A 17,792-nucleotide genomic window follows, 5' to 3' on the forward strand; every position below is an offset into this window, starting at 1 on the left:
TTTTTCCGTCGACACGGCCGTATAAGGGCTTGTTTTTTGCGTGGTGAGCTGTAGTTTTTATCGGTGTCACTTTTGGGTACATTTGATTATATTGTAAAACTTAGTTTTTTTTTATGATAACAGGGAGAGAAAATGCATCAATTCTGCCATAGATTTTTTTTTTACAGCGTTAATCATGCAGCATAAATTACACAATCCATTTTCTCTACGGGCCAGTGCGGTTACAATGATACCAAAATTCTTACATTTTTTTTTAGGTTTTTCCCCTTTTCTGCAATAAACCCCTTTTTTTGGAAAAAAAATTTTTCTAAATCGCTGCATTCAAAGTCCTGTAACTTTTTATTTTTTTATGTACAGAGCTCTGTGAGGGCTTATTATTTGTGAGATGAGCTGTAGATTTTATTGGTACCATTTTGGGGTACATACGGCTTTTTTGATCACTTTTATTGCGTTTTTAGGGAGGCAAAATGCTAAAAATTTGCATTTTGCCTCAGTTTTTTAGCGTTTACCGTGCACACTCAAAAGCATGTTCAGCTTATTTTACGCGTCGTTACGGACGCGACAATACCAAATATGTGGGTTTTAATTTTTTTAAACCTTTTTTATGCTAATATGAGAAAAAGCATAAAAAAGGGGTTTTTACCTTTTTTTTTTACATTTTTTTTTAATTCATTTTTTTAATCTTTTTTTTACACAACTCGAGTCCCCCTGGGGGACTTTGACCACAGTACTGCCCTGCCATACCTTATCGCTTATACAGCGATAGTAGGCATTGGCAATACAGGACGCTGGTGTCTGGTGTCCTGTTGCCATGGCGACAGGCCGGGCTCTCGCGATAACATCGCGGGAGTTGGCTGAAGACACAAAGGGAGCGCGCTCCCTCTGTGAACTCTTTCCCTGTCACGATCTACTTAGATCGCGGCAGGAAAGGGGTTAACAGCGGGGGGGGGGGGGGGGGCGCATCTCCGAGGCCCCCCCGCTGTTGCAGTAGGACGCCGGCTGTGACTGACAGCCAGCTCCCGCTGCGGGATAGCGCGAGATCGTATGTGATCTCGCGCTATCCCCAGGACGTAAGTTTATGCCCTGTTGCGGGAAGGGGTTAATGACTGCTGCAGTCTCAGAATTATTCAAATACTTCAATAGAATCCCTCATGAGAGCACACATTTGCAAATCAGATGTTGTTTCAAACACACCTGATGCAACTAATCAGGAAATCCTAGGAGACAACATCATACTTTCTGTGAGGAAACTGAAGCTTGGGCATCAATGGATCTTCTAATAGGACAATGATCTCTAGAATACGTCAAAGTCCAGCAAGGCTTGGTTTCAGAAGAAGTCCTGGAAGATTCTGGAGTGGCCGTCACAGTCTCCTGACCTAAGCCCTTCAAAAAAATTGTTGGTGGGATTAGAAGTAGGTGGTTATAGCATGCAAACCCGAGAATATTAGTGAACTGGAGGCCATTGCCCATGAGGAACGAGCTAAGATTCCTCAGGAACGCTGTTAGAAGCTGCTGTCTGGCTATTCATCATGTTTTCAGCAATAGGTGCTCTACTAAGTTCTAAAGACAATTGTCATGAAGGGGTTGAATAATTTCGAGACTGTAGTAGTCATTAAAAGTGGGATTTTGTGCTGAATTTAGAGAAACCGTTTGTTATATAAGTTGTGTTGTACGATTTAAATTGTTCTTGCTTGATTTGTATTTTACTCATACTTTTGTAGAGAACCTGTTATGTATCTTTAGTTACATCTCCTTTCATGCTTCATGTGTTTTCCAGTCCTTTTTAATTTCATGCTGAATGATAAGAAGACCAACCCGGTGTGGAACATTATTTTGTGGACCTTCCTCTTCATCGGCCAGGGAATCCAGCTGTGCTTATACTGCCAGGAGTGGTACGCCCAGATACACTGCCCCCTCACAGAGGTAAATCCGAATTGTGATTAATGAGCTAGATGCAGTTTAGGGAAAATGATGATGTTTCTAAATATCACCGAAGCATTATTTCACTCACTGATAAAATTCTGAAGCTTTGCAGTTCTCATTTCACCTATTAACCCTTACTACATGTGCCACACCGTTTAAGTGTCCTGTTACCAGTATAAACAGATCACAAAAGTGCAAGCATCCTTAATCCAATAGTCAAAATTCTAGAATGACCAGTAGGACAGTAGGAAGATCTGTGATGAATAACTCTCCTCCAAACTAAGAAAACTACATTAAAGAGCCGCTCCGGTGAAACTTTTCATCGTTTCCTCGGAGTACAGCTGACATATATTGCATACTAGGCAGTTAATACAATTATTGGCTGCGTTATTAATGTTTCCGTCCGGTCCTTCACTGTCCCATGTGACTCACGCAGTGACTGGTCGAATCCCACAGCACACCGGAAATCACTGTCTCTATTCATTCCTATGAGACTCACATTGGTTCTCATAAGAATGAATAGAGACTGTGACTTCCAGTCTGCTGTAGGATTCGGGCAGTCACTGTGCAGGCCTCATGAGACAACAGGGAATCGGAATTTAATAAATCGGTCAATAAGAATACTTCCTACCTTAGTGGGCACTCTATGTCAGTTGTCACCATCTTCTAACAGCCATAACATTTTTATTGTTCCATCGACATAGTTGTACGAGGGCTTATTTTTTGCAGGATGTCCTGTAGTTTCTATTGGTACCATTTTGGAGTACATACAAGTTTTTGATCGCTTTTATTACATGTTTTTTTAGAGGCAGGGTGGCTTAAAAAGTGCCATTCTGGTGGCGTTGTTTTTTTACCTGACAAGGTTTACCCAGCGGGGTGCATTATGCGTTCCTTTCATCGATTGGACTTTTACGGACATTGCAGCGTTACCAAATATGTTATGGGGTTTTCTTTAGATTTAGATTCTTTTATTAGGGCTCCCATACACTTGCGTTTGCGGTTTTTGGTAACGCGATTGTCAATGGGACTTTTTAATGTTAAAAACGCAACGCAATGCACCAAAAACGCATTGCATTGCGTTTTAATATTAGAAAGCCCCATTGACAATCACGTTAACAAAAACCATGCTTCAATTTTGTGCGGCTTATACACTGCTGGCTTCAATTGCAGTCAATGGAAATGGTCCGTCCTGCGGCACTTCCGCAATGAGCACTGCAGAAGTATCGCAAGATATATGTCACTCCCCCAGCGCCGCCAGCTACTGCGCATGCGCGACCGAGTGTCGCCTGACACATCCGCAGCGTGTGCAGAAGCCGCTGGACAGGTACTCTGGGGGCACCAATTTCAAACTCCACTGCGGGAATCTCACATACGGGGTCAGACCCACCCATGTGCAGGAGGCCTAAGGCCTCCGGCGATGTCCCCTGATGGGATCTTTATTCGTTGACCTTTTATCCAACTTCGGCACATGAACACGTCGGCAAAATGGTGGACGCAAGCACAGAAGCTGGGGAGAGTCCAGGAAATTTAAAATCTCCTGGCTCCTGACTACTAAAGGTAGCGGAGAGCCTAGGGCAGTCACTGAGGACCGCGGTGAGCGGTTTCCGATCACATGATCGCCGTCCAAAAGGTAATGGCGATCACGTAAAAGTTAAAAATAGTTGATCGTCAATGCTCCTTTTGGTTTGGGCCCCGTTGTGCAGCCCGACAGAAGATTAGGGCCACAATGAGCATATTTCTGAACATGGGACAAACAGGGGTATCTATTTTGGGGTGCAAGCCAAAAAAATGAAAATCATAATTTTTTGCTTCTGCTTTGCTTAGATTCATTCAAAAACTGTTGGGTCAAAATATGCAGTACACCCCTAGTTGAATTTGTTAAGGGGTCTCAAAATGGGGTCATTTGTCCTCCATTTGTTCGCTGTTGTTTTGGCCGCTCAAGGGCTCTACAAGTGGGCAATGCGGCCTAAGTCATCTTTAAGCAAAATTTCTGTTCTGAAAGCCACCGGCTGCTCCTTTCAATTTGGGCCCCGTTGTGCATACAGACATAATATTAGGGCCACAATGGGTATGTTTCTAAACACAGGACAAACAGGGGCATCGATTTTGGGGTGTAAATTCTCTTTTTCATGTGCAATACAGAAATAAAAATATCTATTTGAAATGACATGTAGTTTTTAAAATGGGGTCATTTGTGGGGGTATCTATCATTCTGACACCTATGAGCCTTTGCAATCTTGGCTTGGTGTAGGAAAACAAAGTGTTCCTCAAAATGTTGATAATCAATGTTAAATTTGTAAGTCTACTAAATGGTTAAAAAAACCAACGTTTTTCAAATGTGCGCCAGAATAAAGTAAACAAATGGAAATATATCTTAGCAAAAATGTGTACAGTATGTTTGCACATATTTGAGATATTACAGTTGAAAATGTGAAAAAATATATTTTTTTCCAATTTTGGCACTTTTAATAAATATACACAATTTCTATTAGTCTTTTTTTACCACCTAAATGAAGTACAATATGTGACGAAAAAACTGTGGCAGAATCCCTTGGATATGCAAAACCTTTATGGAGTTATTCTATGTTAAAGAGACACGTCAGTGTTGAAAAATTTGGCTCTGTTACTAAGGTGCAAACAGGCTTCGCCTCTTAGGGGTTAAAGGGTTAATAGCTCTGCTCAGCAGCTCTGCTTATTAGAGTTGTTGCAGGCGGGTGTCGGCTATAAAAAAAAAGACAGCACCCAAATTGTATGGTGCAGGATTGACCCCTGATTACCCTCCGTACATAGCCCAAACCTCCAGGATGTAACTGTACATCCTGAGGCGTTAAGAGGTTATGAATAGAGATGAGCGAACGTACTCGTCCGAGCTTGATACTCGTTCGAGTATTAGCGTGTTCGAGATGCTCGTTACTCGTGATGAGTACCACGCGATGTTCGAGTTACTTTCACTTTCATCTCTGAGACGTTAGCGCGCTTTTCTGGCCAATAGAAAGACAGGGAAGGCATTACAACTTCCCCCTGCGACGTTCAAGCCCTATACCACCCCCCTGCAGTGAGTGGCTGGCGAGATCAGGTGTCACCCGAGTATAAAAATCGGCCCCTCCCGTGGCTCGCCACAGATTTATCCTGACATAGAGGAGGGAAAGTGCTGTTGGTGCCGGAGCTGCTATAGGGGGAGTGTTAGGAGTATTTTAGGCTTCAAGAACCCCAACGGTCCTTCTTAGGGCCACATCTAACCGTGTGCAGTAGTGTGGAGGCTGCTTTTTGCAGTGTTGCACTTTTTTTTTTTTTTGTATATCGGCCGTGCAGAGCATTGCGCCCTGCAGTAATTATACATACTCCAGGGCCAGTAGTGGTGGTGAGGCAGGGACAGAAGACATATTTATTGAATATAGGCAGTGAGCCTTTCCAAAAACATTGGGGGAAAAAAATCTATTTGGGCTGCCTGTGACTGTCCTCAGTGTACTGGGTCTGTGCTGGGTGTAGTTGTCCTCCTAATTCATACGCAGCCAGCTAAGTGTTACAGCAGGCTTGCGCAAAATTATTTCCTGGCTCTGTGTTGGCTGTTACACCACATTCCAGTCCACAGTGCAACAGTCTGCAGTTATTTTACATACTCCAGGGCCGGTAGTGGTGACGCAGGGACAGAAGACATATTTATTGAATATAGGTAGTGGGCCTTTCCAAAAACATTTGGGGAAAAAAATCTATTTGGGCTGCCTGTGACTGTCCTCAGTGTACTGGGTCTGTGCTGGGTGTAGTTGTCCTCCTAATTCATACGCAGCCAGCTAAGTGTTACAGCAGGCTTGCGCAAAATTATTTCCTGGCGTTCGGTAAGCGAAGTCAGCCTCCAACCACAGGCCAATAAGCGGCACATTTAATTACAGCGTTCAGTTTCTGCACTACTGGTAATACACCATGCTGAGGGGTAGGGGTAGGCCTAGAGGACGTGGACGCGGGCGAGGACGCGAAGGCCCAAGTCAGGGTGTGGGCACAGGCCGAGCTCCTGATCCTAGTGTATCGCAGCCGACTGCTGCGGGATTAGGAGAGAGGCACGTTTCTGGTGTCCCCACATTCATCTCACAATTAATGGGTCCACGCGCTAGACCTTTATTAGAAAATGAGCAGTGTGAGCAGGTCCTGTCGTGGATGGCAGAAAGTGCATCCAGCAATCTATCGAACACCCAGAGTTCTGCGCCGTCCACTGCTGCAACTCTAAATCCTCTGGCTGCTGCTCCTCCTTCCTCCCAGCCTCCTCACTCCATTACAATGACACATTCTGAAGAGCAGGCAGACTCCCAGGAACTGTTCCCGGGCCCCTGCCCAGAATGGGCAGCAAGGGATCCGAATCCTCTCCCACTGGAGGAGTTTGTCGTGACCGATGCCCAACCTTTGGAAAGCTCCCGGGCTCCGGGGGATGAGGCTGCGGACTTCCGGCAACTGTCTCAAGACCTTTCAGTGGGTGAGGAGGACGATCACGATGAGACACAGTTGTCTATCAGTGAGGTAGTAGTAATTTCAGTAAGTCCGAGGGAGGAGCGCACAGAGGATTCGGAGGAAGAGCAGCAGGACGATGAGGTGACTGACCCCACCTGGTTTGCTACGCCTACTGAGGACAGGTCTTCACAGGGGGAGGCAAGGGCAGCAGCAGGGCAGGTTGCAAGAGGCAGTGCGGTGTCCAGGGGTAGAGGCAGGGCCAGACCGAATAATCCACCAACTGTTTCCCGAAGCGCCCCCTCGCGCCATGCCACCCTGCAGAGGCCGAGGTGCTCAAAGGTCTGGCAGTTTTTCACTGAGAGTGCAGACGACCGACGAACAGTGGTGTGCAACCTTTGTCGCGCCAAGATCAGCCGGGGAGCCACCACCACCAGCCTCACCACCACCAGCATGCGCAGACATATGATGGCCAAGCACCCCACAAGGTGGGACGAAGGCCGTTCACCGCCTCCGGTTTGCACCGCTGCCTCTCCCCCTGTGCCCCAACCTGCCACTGAGATCCAACCCCCCTCTCAGGGCACAGGCACTACCGTCTCCTGGCCTGCACCCACACCCTCACCTCCGCTGTCCTCGGCCCCATCGACCAATGTCTGTCAGCGCACCGTCCAGCCGTCGCTAGCGCAAGTGTTGGAGCGCAAGCGCAAGTACGCCGCCACGCACCCGCACGCTCAAGCGTTAAACGTGCACATAGCCAAATTTATCAGCCTGGAGATGCTGCCGTATAGGGTTGTGGAAATGGAGGCTTTCAAGAGTATGATGGCGGCGGCGGCCCCGCGCTACTCAGTTCCCAGTCGCCACTACTTTTCCTGATGTGCTGTCCCAGCCCTGCACAACCACGTCTCCCGCAACATTGTACGCACCCTCAGCAACGCGGTTACTGCCAAGGTCCACTTAACAACGGACTCGTGGACAAGCACAGGCGGGCAGGGCCACTATATCTCCCTGACGGCACATTGGGTGAATTTAGTGGAGGCTAGGACAGAGTCAGAGCCTGTGACCGCTCACGTCCTACCCACTCCCAGAATTGTGTGCCCCAGCTCGGTGGTGGTATCTGCGGCGGTGTATGCTTCCTCCACTAAACCACCCTCCTCCTCCTCCTCCTCCTCCTACGCAACCTCTGTCTCGCAATCAAGATGTGTCAGCAGCAGCACGTCGCCAGCAGTCGGTGTCGCGCGGCACAGCAGCACAGCGGTGGGCAAGCGTCAGCAGGCCGTGCTGAAACTACTCAGCTTAGGAGAGAATAGGCACACGGCCCACGAACTGCTGCAGGGTCTGACAGAGCAGACCGACCGCTGGCTTGCACCGCTGAGCCTCCAACCGGGCATGGTCGTGTGTGACAATGGCCGTAACCTGGTGGCGGCTCTGCAGCTCGGCAGCCTCACGCACGTGCCATGCCTGGCCCACGTCTTTAATTTGGTGGTTCAGCGCTTTCTGAAAAGCTACCCACGCTTGTCAGACCTGCTCGGAAAGGTGCGCCGGCTCTGCGCACATTTCCGCAAGTCCCACACGGACGCTGCCACCCTGCAACATCGGTTTCATCTGCCAGTGCACCGACTGCTGTGCGACGTGCCCACACGGTGGAACTCTACGCTCCACATGTTGGCCAGGCTCTATGAGCAGCAAAGAGCTATAGTGGAATACCAACTCCAACATGGGCGGCGCAGTGGGAGTCAGCCTCCTCAATTCTTTACAGAAGAGTGGGCCTGGTTGGCAGACATCTGCCAGGTCCTTGCAAACTTTGAGGAGTCTACCCAGATGGTGAGCGGCGATGCTGCAATCATTAGCGTCACCATTCCTCTGCTATGCCTCTTGAGAAGTTCCCTGCAAAACATAAAGGCAGACGCTTTGCGCTCAGAAACAGAGGCGGGGGAAGACAGTATGTCGCTGGATAGTCAGAGCACCCTCCTGTCTATATCTCAGCGCGTTGAGGAGGAGGAGGAGGAGGAGCATGAGGAGGATGAGAAGGAGGGGGAAGAGACAGCTTGGCCCACTGCTGAGGGTACCCATGCTGCTTGCCTGTCATCCTTTCAGCGTGTATGGCCTGAGGAGGAGGAGGATCCTGAAAGTGATCTTCCTAGTGAGGACAGCCATGTGTTGCGTACAGGTACCCTGGCACACATGGCTGACTTCATGTTAGGATGCCTTTCTCGTGACCCTCACGTTACACGCATTCTGGCCACTATGGATTACTGGGTGTACACACTGCTCGACCCACGGTATAAGGAGAACCTTTCCACTCTCATACCCGAAGAGGAAAGGCGTTCGAGAGTGATGCTATACCACAGGACCCTGGCGGACAAACTGATGGTAAAATTCCCATCCGACAGCGCTAGTGGCCGAAGGCGCAGTTCCGAGGGCCAGGTAGCAGGGGAGGCGCAGAGATCAGGCAGCATGTACAGCACAGGCAGTGGAACACTCTCTAAGGCCTTTGACAGCTTTCTGGCTCCCCAGCAAGACTGTGTTACCGCTCCCCAGTCAAGGCTGAGTCGGCGGGAGCACTGTAAAAGGATGGTGATCCTCCGTGACGCCTCTGCCCCCTACAACTACTGGGTGTCGAAGCTGGACACGTGGCCTGAACTCGCGCTGTATGCCCTGGAGGTGCTTGCTTGTCCTGCGGCTAGCGTCTTGTCAGAAAGGGTGTTTAGTGCGGCTGGGGGAATCATCACAGATAAGCGTACCCACCTATCAACCGACAGTGCCGACAGGCTTACACTCATCAAGATGAGAAAAGCCTGGATTTTCCCAGACTTCTCTTCTCCACCAGCGGACAGCAGCGATACCTAAACAATACGTAGGCTGCACCCGCGGATGGAAGCATTGTTCTCTACCACCATCAAAAACATGGACCTTTTTGCTTCATCAATCTGTGTATAATATTCATCCTCCTCCTCCTGCTCCTCCTCCTGAAACCTGACGTAATCACGCCAAATGGGCAATTTTTCTTAGGCCCACAAGGCTCAGTCATATAATTTTTGTAAACCATTTTTATACGTTTCAATGCTCATTAAAGCGTTGAAACTTTCAACTGAACCAATTTTTATTTTAACTGGGCTGCCTCCAGGCCTAGTTACCAATTAAGCCACATTAACCAAAGCGATTAATGGGTTTCACCTGCCCTCTTGGTTGGGCATGGGCAATTTTTCTGAGGTACATTAGTACTGTTGGTACACCAATTTTTTGGGGCCCTCGCCTACAGTGTAATCCAATTAATTTTTTGCCCACCTGCATTACAGCTGACGTAACATCAGCTGTGTTGGGCAATGCAATGGGATATATTTATGTACCGCCGGTAGCTTCCTGGCACCCACCCATGCTGTGGGTCCACAGGGAGTTGTAACTGCATGTGTCCACTTCTAAAGAACCCCAGTCTGACTGGGGCATGCAGTGTGGGCCGAAGCCCACCTGCATTAAACATGCCATTACCTCAGCTGTGATGGGCAATGCAATGGGATATATTTATGTACCGCCGGTGGCTTCCTGGCACCCACCCATGCTGTCGGTCCACACGGAGTTGTAACTCCATGTGTACACTTCTAAAGAACCCCAGTCTGACTGGGGCATGCAGTGTGGGCCGAAGCCCACCTGCATTTAATCGGACGTTACCTCAGCTGTGATGGGCACTGCAATGGGATACATTTATGTACAGCCGGTGGGTTCCAGGGAGCCACCCATGCTGTGGGTGCACACGGAATTCCCATTGCGGAGTTGTACCTGCCTGTGACTATTTATAAAAAACTGCGGTCTGACTGGGGCATGCAGACACCTTGACAGAATGAATAGTGTGTGGCACATAGGTTCCCCATTGCTATGCCCACGTGTGCAGCTCCTGATGGAGGTGGCACAGGATTATATTTCTCATTGCTTCTGTACAGCATTGTGGGCTATCGCCCTGCCCCTTTTAAAGAGGGTTGCTGCCTAGCCGTGCCAACCCTCTGCAGTGTGTGCCTGCGGTTCCTCTGGCAGACGCACTTATAAATAGACATGAGGGTGTTGTGGCATGAGTGCAGCTGAAGGCTGCGCAGGGACACTTTGGTGTGCGCTGTGGACACTGCGTCGTGAGGGGGGGGTTGGGCAGCATGTAACCCAGGAGAAGTGGCAGCGGAGTGTCATGCAGGCAGTGATTGTGCTTTGTTGGAGGTAGTGTGGTGCTTAGCTAAGGTATGCCATGCTAATGAGGGCTTTTCAGAAGTAAAAGTTGTTGGGAGGGGGGGGGGCCCACTCTTGCCGCTATTGTGGCTTAATAGTGGGACCTGGGAACTTGAGATGCAGCCCAACATGTAGCCCCTCGCCTGCCCTATCCGTTGCTGTGTCGTTCCCATCACTTTCTTGAATTGCCCCGATTTTCACAAATGGAAACCTTAGCAAGCATCAGCAATATACAAAAATGCTCGAGTCGCCCATTGACTTCAATGGGGTTCGTTACTCGAAACGAACCCTCGAGCATCGCGATAATTTCGTCCCGAGTAACGAGCACCCGAGCATTTTGGTGCTCGCTCATCTCTAGTTATGAATGGTTTTGCTCACGCATTTTTGATGCAATTTTTTGAGCAAAAGCCAGAAGTGAATTCAAAAAGAATGGGAAATATAAAGGAAGGACTTATAAGGGGGGTGTCCTACTAGCTGGAGGCCCTGATAAATTGACTTTAACTCCAAGGCTAATAAACACATTTTAATTAAATTTGGTCAAAACATACCTTACCCAATGAGAATGAAGAACCACAGTTTGCAGTCAGACATGTTAGTGGGGAGGCCGCAGTTGGAATAAGGCCAAGTCTACTCGTATTTTCTGCGTTAACTCATAAAGCGGTGGCTCTAAGGAGAGGGACCTCGGTTTGACATGCAAATACCTTAACAGGGCACATTGATTGGGGTCACTTTGATAAGACAACCCCTTTAATATTCAATATGAATACATATTTAGTATTAACTTCATAACCTTTTCTTTTTCCGCAGAAAACATTCTGGGGACTGGTCACCCCACGCTCATGGTCGTGTCCTTTGTGATTGGAGAGACTTTAGAAGGTCCTGAAAATGACCTAATGTGCAATATATCTCACTCACTAACCATCTGTGGAATGTGAAAGACACGGCATGTTCTAATGACATGTAGTCCTGATTTAAGAAACTTGTCCTCTCATTTTGGATCTGAGAGACTAAAATGATGACGTTGCATTAGGTTTCCTTTTTTTTTTTGGTTTTCTAAAAAATATATTATGAATGTAAAATATCTAATGACATCAAATGTTATAAAAGCTTCAGAGAGAACAAATACTCTAGTTATCTCAGGGGAGGATCGGTGGTTGTTAAGCTAAAGGCACTATACACTTTTTCACTCTTTTTTTCTCAATCAGTTTGTTGAGACTTTTTGTAATTGCTTTTTATTAAAATTGTCTGATTTTTGGTTTCTATGCTTGTATTGTTTCCGAAGGCACCGCAGACTGGAGGCTATGTTATCTATATATATAAAATTGAATGTATGTCTGTCTGCGTGCGTGCGTGCGTGTCTGCGTGCGTGCGTGTCTGTTTGTCCTTTATGCGCTACTACACCATTCATCCGATCGCCATGAAACTTTGGGAAGTTGTTAAGTACACTCCTGGGAAGATTATAGGCATAGTACAAATATCCTACGATAAATGGCGCGCGAGCGTCGTCGAAAGTTACGCCCCCCCCCCACGTAGATCGAGTAAGTAAGCCACCTGCTATTGTGATGTCATCACTGATGTCATCAACATCGGACGCCCTTGAACATGCCCCAACATGTTCTATAAAGCTGCATTGTGATGTCATTAAGGCTGTATTATGACACGTACAGCTTGGAACCACTAGAGCACGCCAGCCAATTACCATTGGAGTTGGAAGTGGGTAAACAAGTACTAGGATATCTTCCTAAGAAGCCACAGCAGCCGGATAAATTGTATGTTCCACCCAACGGCTATTTTATTCAGCCCGCAAGGGGGAAGCAGCGGCCTACAAAATCTCATTCAGGTAGGTAGGTTCAGTTCTTGGAGGTTGGGGAATGCTTATGGGCAAGGCCTTATGTCTCATCCCAACTTAATTCTCTCACTTCCCAATGTCATAGAAACTTAAAATTTGGCACGAGCATTGATTATGTCATAAATAGGAAAAGTTAATGGGTCCCAACTCGATTATTCAATTCAAAGCGCCAAAGAATTAGCGTTCAAATTTTACGTACGGAATCTAATTCTCTCATTTCCTGATGTCATAGATAGATAGATAGATAGATAGACTGTATGCAATAACCCTGATAGATAGATAGATAGATAGATAGATAGATAGACTGTATGCAATAACCCTGATAGATAGATAGATAGATAGATAGACTGTATGCAATAACCCTGATAGATAGATAGATAGATAGATAGATAGATAGATAGATAGATAGATAGATAGATAGACTGTATGCAATGACACGTACAGCTTGAAACCATAAATACTAGAGCACGCCAGCCATTTACAGTCAGTCTCCATTGGAGTTGGAAGTGGGCAAACATGTACTAGGATATCTTCCCAAGAAGCCACAGCAGCCGGATAAATTGGATGTTCCACACAACGGCTATTTTATTCAGCCTGCAAGGGGGAAGCAGCGGCCTACAAAACCTCAGTGGTCGCTGCTGCCGTCATCTAGATATATAAAAACGAATGTATGTATGTATGTCTGTCTTCGCAGCAACGCGCGACGGGTACGCTAGTCTATATATATAAAATTGAATGTATGTCTGTCTGCGTGCGTGCGTGCGTGTCTGCGTGCGTGCGTGTCTGTTTGTCCTTTATGCGCTACTACACCATTCATCCGATCGCCATGAAACTTTGGGAAGTTGTTAAGTACACTCCTGGGAAGATTATAGGCATAGTACAAATATCCTACGATAAATGGCACGCGAGCGTCGTCGAAAGTTACGCCCCCCCCCCCCCCACGTAGATCGAGTAAGTAAGCCACCTGCTATTGTGATGTCATCACTGATGTCATCAACATCGGACGCCCTTGAACATGCCCCAACATGTTCTATAAAGCTGCATTGTGATGTCATTAAGGCTGTATTATGACACGTACAGCTTGGAACCACTAGAGCACGCCAGCCAATTACCATTGGAGTTGGAAGTGGGTAAACAAGTACTAGGATATCTTCCTAAGAAGCCACAGCAGCCGGATAAATTGTATGTTCCACCCAACGGCTATTTTATTCAGCCCGCAAGGGGGAAGCAGCGGCCTACAAAATCTCATTCAGGTAGGTAGGTTCAGTTCTTGGAGGTTGGGGAATGCTTATGGGCAAGGCCTTATGTCTCATCCCAACTTAATTCTCTCACTTCCCAATGTCATAGAAACTTAAAATTTGGCACGAGCATTGATTATGTCATAAATAGGAAAAGTTAATGGGTCCCAACTCGATTATTCAATTCAAAGCGCCAAAGAATTAGCGTTCAAATTTTACGTACGGAATCTAATTCTCTCATTTCCTGATGTCATAGATAGATAGATAGATAGATAGATAGATAGACTGTATGCAATAACCCTGATAGATAGATAGATAGATAGACTGTATGCAATAACCCTGATAGATAGATAGATAGATAGATAGATAGATAGATAGATAGATAGATAGACTGTATGCAATAACCCTGATAGATAGATAGATAGATAGATAGATAGATAGATAGATAGATAGATAGATAGATAGATAGATAGATAGATAGACTGTATGCAATGACACGTACAGCTTGAAACCATAAATACTAGAGCACGCCAGCCATTTACAGTCAGTCTCCATTGGAGTTGGAAGTGGGCAAACATGTACTAGGATATCTTCCCAAGAAGCCACAGCAGCCGGATAAATTGGATGTTCCACACAACGGCTATTTTATTCAGCCTGCAAGGGGGAAGCAGCGGCCTACAAAACCTCAGTGGTCGCTGCTGCCGTCATCTAGATATATAAAAACGAATGTATGTATGTATGTCTGTCTTCGCAGCAACGCGCGACGGGTACGCTAGTGTATAATAAAGAAGAATATGGTGTACTTGGTATAGAATAAGTTCTGCATTAAGTTCACACAGCTATGATACAGCAATCCACCCCTTAATGTGGAGTGTTATAACCGTCCATTGCAACTAATCGTACAAAGTTGCATATAACAACACACTACCGGCATTCTGCGGAATAACTCCAAACAATGTTATCCCAAAGTTCCCAAGCTTGGTATAATAAGAAATCCCAATCACAGTTCATACCAGTTATTCAAGCCTAATTCTTCTCACTACACTCATAGCAGGTCTGCTAATCCCTAAAAGTCACTATAAAACCTCGTTCAAACGAGCGTGTATTTGTGCGCTCGTATGTCCGCAAAAAAATGCGCTCCTTGCTTATGCAGAGAACGCGTGAACGGGCAAAGTTTGGCATGAAACTTTGGCTGTTCACTGGAACAGCTGCTCCACGAAGGTCCCCACAGTGTTCAGTGATGATGGGACTACAGCGGAGACGAAAGAATCACCTGTCACAGCTGTGGCAGAGGATCGCAAAGCTCTCCCACTGATTTCAGTGGGGCCGGCGCTGCTGCCGCCCCATTGAAAGCAATAGGATGAAGCAACCCCCACAGGGATTTTCAGGGAAGGGCTTGAAATGTTAGCCCTTCCTGAAAATCATCCCTAGCTGCTTGAAAAAATAAAAAAAAATATACTCACCTCTCCGCCACTGTCGGGGCTCAGGTGCGTCTTGTCCCTAGCTTCCCCGGGAAGTGATCTGAATCTGTTTTAGCAGGCAGAGATTCATTGAATTCAATTAATGGCTGAGCGCTGCCTCTGATTGGCTGAGTGCTGTGATCAATCACAGGCAGTGCTCAGCTGTCATTCAATGAATGGCTAAGTGCTGCCTGTGAGTGTCTGAGTGCTCAGCCAATCAGACACAGCACTTTCCCTGGGCGGGGATTTTTAAATTCCCGCTCAGGGAAAATGCTTCAGAACACTGCCAGGGATGCCAGAGCAAAGATGCTCCAGAACCCGGACAGCGTGGCTAGGTGAGTAGGTTTTCTTTTCCAACGCCTATTGATGATTTTCAGGGAAGGGCTTATATTTAAGGCCCTTCCCCAAAATTCACTGCAGTGGTTGCTTGTACTAGCGGTGACCCCACTGAAAGCAATGGGAGAACATCGCGTTCCTATGCCACAGCTGTGGCAGGGGATACTTTACTCCCCGCGGGGAGTCCCATTATCACTGAAAACTGGAACAGTGCTGTCACAGTGTTCAGTGATGAGGAAACTCCCCGCAGGGAATATATACACGAGCACGGACCTTCCCAGTGCGTGGATGTCCTATTTTTTGCTTGTGAGTGAATTTGCACACCTGTAAAAGACGGACACGTGAACACATCATAGGAAACTAATAGTTCTAATAGACGCGCTGTTTTATGCGCACACAAATACATGCTTGTGTGAACGAGGCCTGAGTGCGCATTTGATTCAACTTTTATTGAGGCTTGCCTCATGATTCTGATGCTGAAGAAATCCTCAGCCTCATTCCGGTGGACCCATAACACAATTCGAAATCTCGCTTGCAGCCTGTCTTTACTCAACTGCGTTGACACTCTCCGTTAAGAGTTCTCAAGCAGGTATAGGCAGCCTCTAGTAGCCCACAAAGTACTGAGCTTAGAGATGCCCTTAAAGTTGAAGACTTCTATTGAAGGAGAACTCACCACCTCCCATGGTTTAGTTTCCATAGTCTATAAATTCAAGAGTTGACACATAGCCTGAAACACATAGCCGGGCAAAGTTTGGCATGAAACTTTGGCTGTTCACTGGAACAGCTGCTCCACGAAGGTCCCCACAGTGTTCAGTGATGATGGGACTACAGCGGAGACGAAAGAATCACCTGTCACAGCTGTGGCAGAGGATCGCAAAGCTCTCCCACTGATTTCAGTGGGGCCGGCGCTGCTGCCGCCCCATTGAAAGCAATAGGATGAAGCAACCCCCACAGGGATTTTCAGGGAAGGGCTTGAAATGTTAGCCCTTCCTGAAAATCATCCCTAGCTGCTTGAAAAAATAAAAAAAAATATACTCACCTCTCCGCCACTGTCGGGGCTCAGGTGCGTCTTGTCCCTAGCTTCCCCGGGAAGTGATCTGAATCTGTTTTAGCAGGCAGAGATTCATTGAATTCAATTAATGGCTGAGCGCTGCCTCTGATTGGCTGAGTGCTGTGATCAATCACAGGCAGTGCTCAGCTGTCATTCAATGAATGGCTAAGTGCTGCCTGTGAGTGTCTGAGTGCTCAGCCAATCAGACACAGCACTTTCCCTGGGCGGGGATTTTTAAATTCCCGCTCAGGGAAAATGCTTCAGAACACTGCCAGGGATGCCAGAGCAAAGATGCTCCAGAACCCGGACAGCGTGGCTAGGTGAGTAGGTTTTCTTTTCCAACGCCTATTGATGATTTTCAGGGAAGGGCTTATATTTAAGGCCCTTCCCCAAAATTCACTGCAGTGGTTGCTTGTACTAGCGGTGACCCCACTGAAAGCAATGGGAGAACATCGCGTTCCTATGCCACAGCTGTGGCAGGGGATACTTTACTCCCCGCGGGGAGTCCCATTATCACTGAAAACTGGAACAGTGCTGTCACAGTGTTCAGTGATGAGGAAACTCCCCGCAGGGAATATATACACGAGCACGGACCTTCCCAGTGCGTGGATGTCCTATTTTTTGCTTGTGAGTGAATTTGCACACCTGTAAAAGACGGACACGTGAACACATCATAGGAAACTAATAGTTCTAATAGACGCGCTGTTTTATGCGCACACAAATACATGCTTGTGTGAACGAGGCCTGAGTGCGCATTTGATTCAACTTTTATTGAGGCTTGCCTCATGATTCTGATGCTGAAGAAATCCTCAGCCTCATTCCGGTGGACCCATAACACAATTCGAAATCTCGCTTGCAGCCTGTCTTTACTCAACTGCGTTGACACTCTCCGTTAAGAGTTCTCAAGCAGGTATAGGCAGCCTCTAGTAGCCCACAAAGTACTGAGCTTAGAGATGCCCTTAAAGTTGAAGACTTCTATTGAAGGAGAACTCACCACCTCCCATGGTTTAGTTTCCATAGTCTATAAATTCAAGAGTTGACACATAGCCTGAAACACATAGCCGGGCAAAGTTTGGCATGAAACTTTGGCTGTTCACTGGAACAGCTGCTCCACGAAGGTCCCCACAGTGTTCAGTGATGATGGGACTACAGCGGAGACGAAAGAATCACCTGTCACAGCTGTGGCAGAGGATCGCAAAGCTCTCCCACTGATTTCAGTGGGGCCGGCGCTGCTGCCGCCCCATTGAAAGCAATAGGATGAAGCAACCCCCACAGGGATTTTCAGGGAA

At 47.1% G+C, this 17,792-nt stretch overlaps 1 protein-coding gene across 1 annotated transcript in view; it reads left to right on the forward strand.

Annotated features, from left to right (window-relative positions):
- The window catches only part of LOC136583093 (sterol O-acyltransferase 2-like), a 78,718-nt gene extending 66,889 nt beyond the window's left edge, over nt 1–11,829 (forward strand). Inside the window, exons 15-16 of the mRNA XM_066584222.1 lie at nt 1,778–1,923; nt 11,377–11,829. Coding sequence (XP_066440319.1) covers nt 1,778–1,923; nt 11,377–11,427 — 197 coding nt within the window. The 3' untranslated portion in view covers nt 11,428–11,829. The remainder of the gene's footprint in view (nt 1–1,777; nt 1,924–11,376) is intronic.
- The last annotated feature ends 5,963 nt before the right edge of the window (nt 11,830–17,792 follow it).

This window comes from Eleutherodactylus coqui, chromosome 1, assembly GCF_035609145.1.
Source record: "Eleutherodactylus coqui strain aEleCoq1 chromosome 1, aEleCoq1.hap1, whole genome shotgun sequence".
NCBI lineage: Eukaryota > Metazoa > Chordata > Amphibia > Anura > Eleutherodactylidae > Eleutherodactylus > Eleutherodactylus coqui.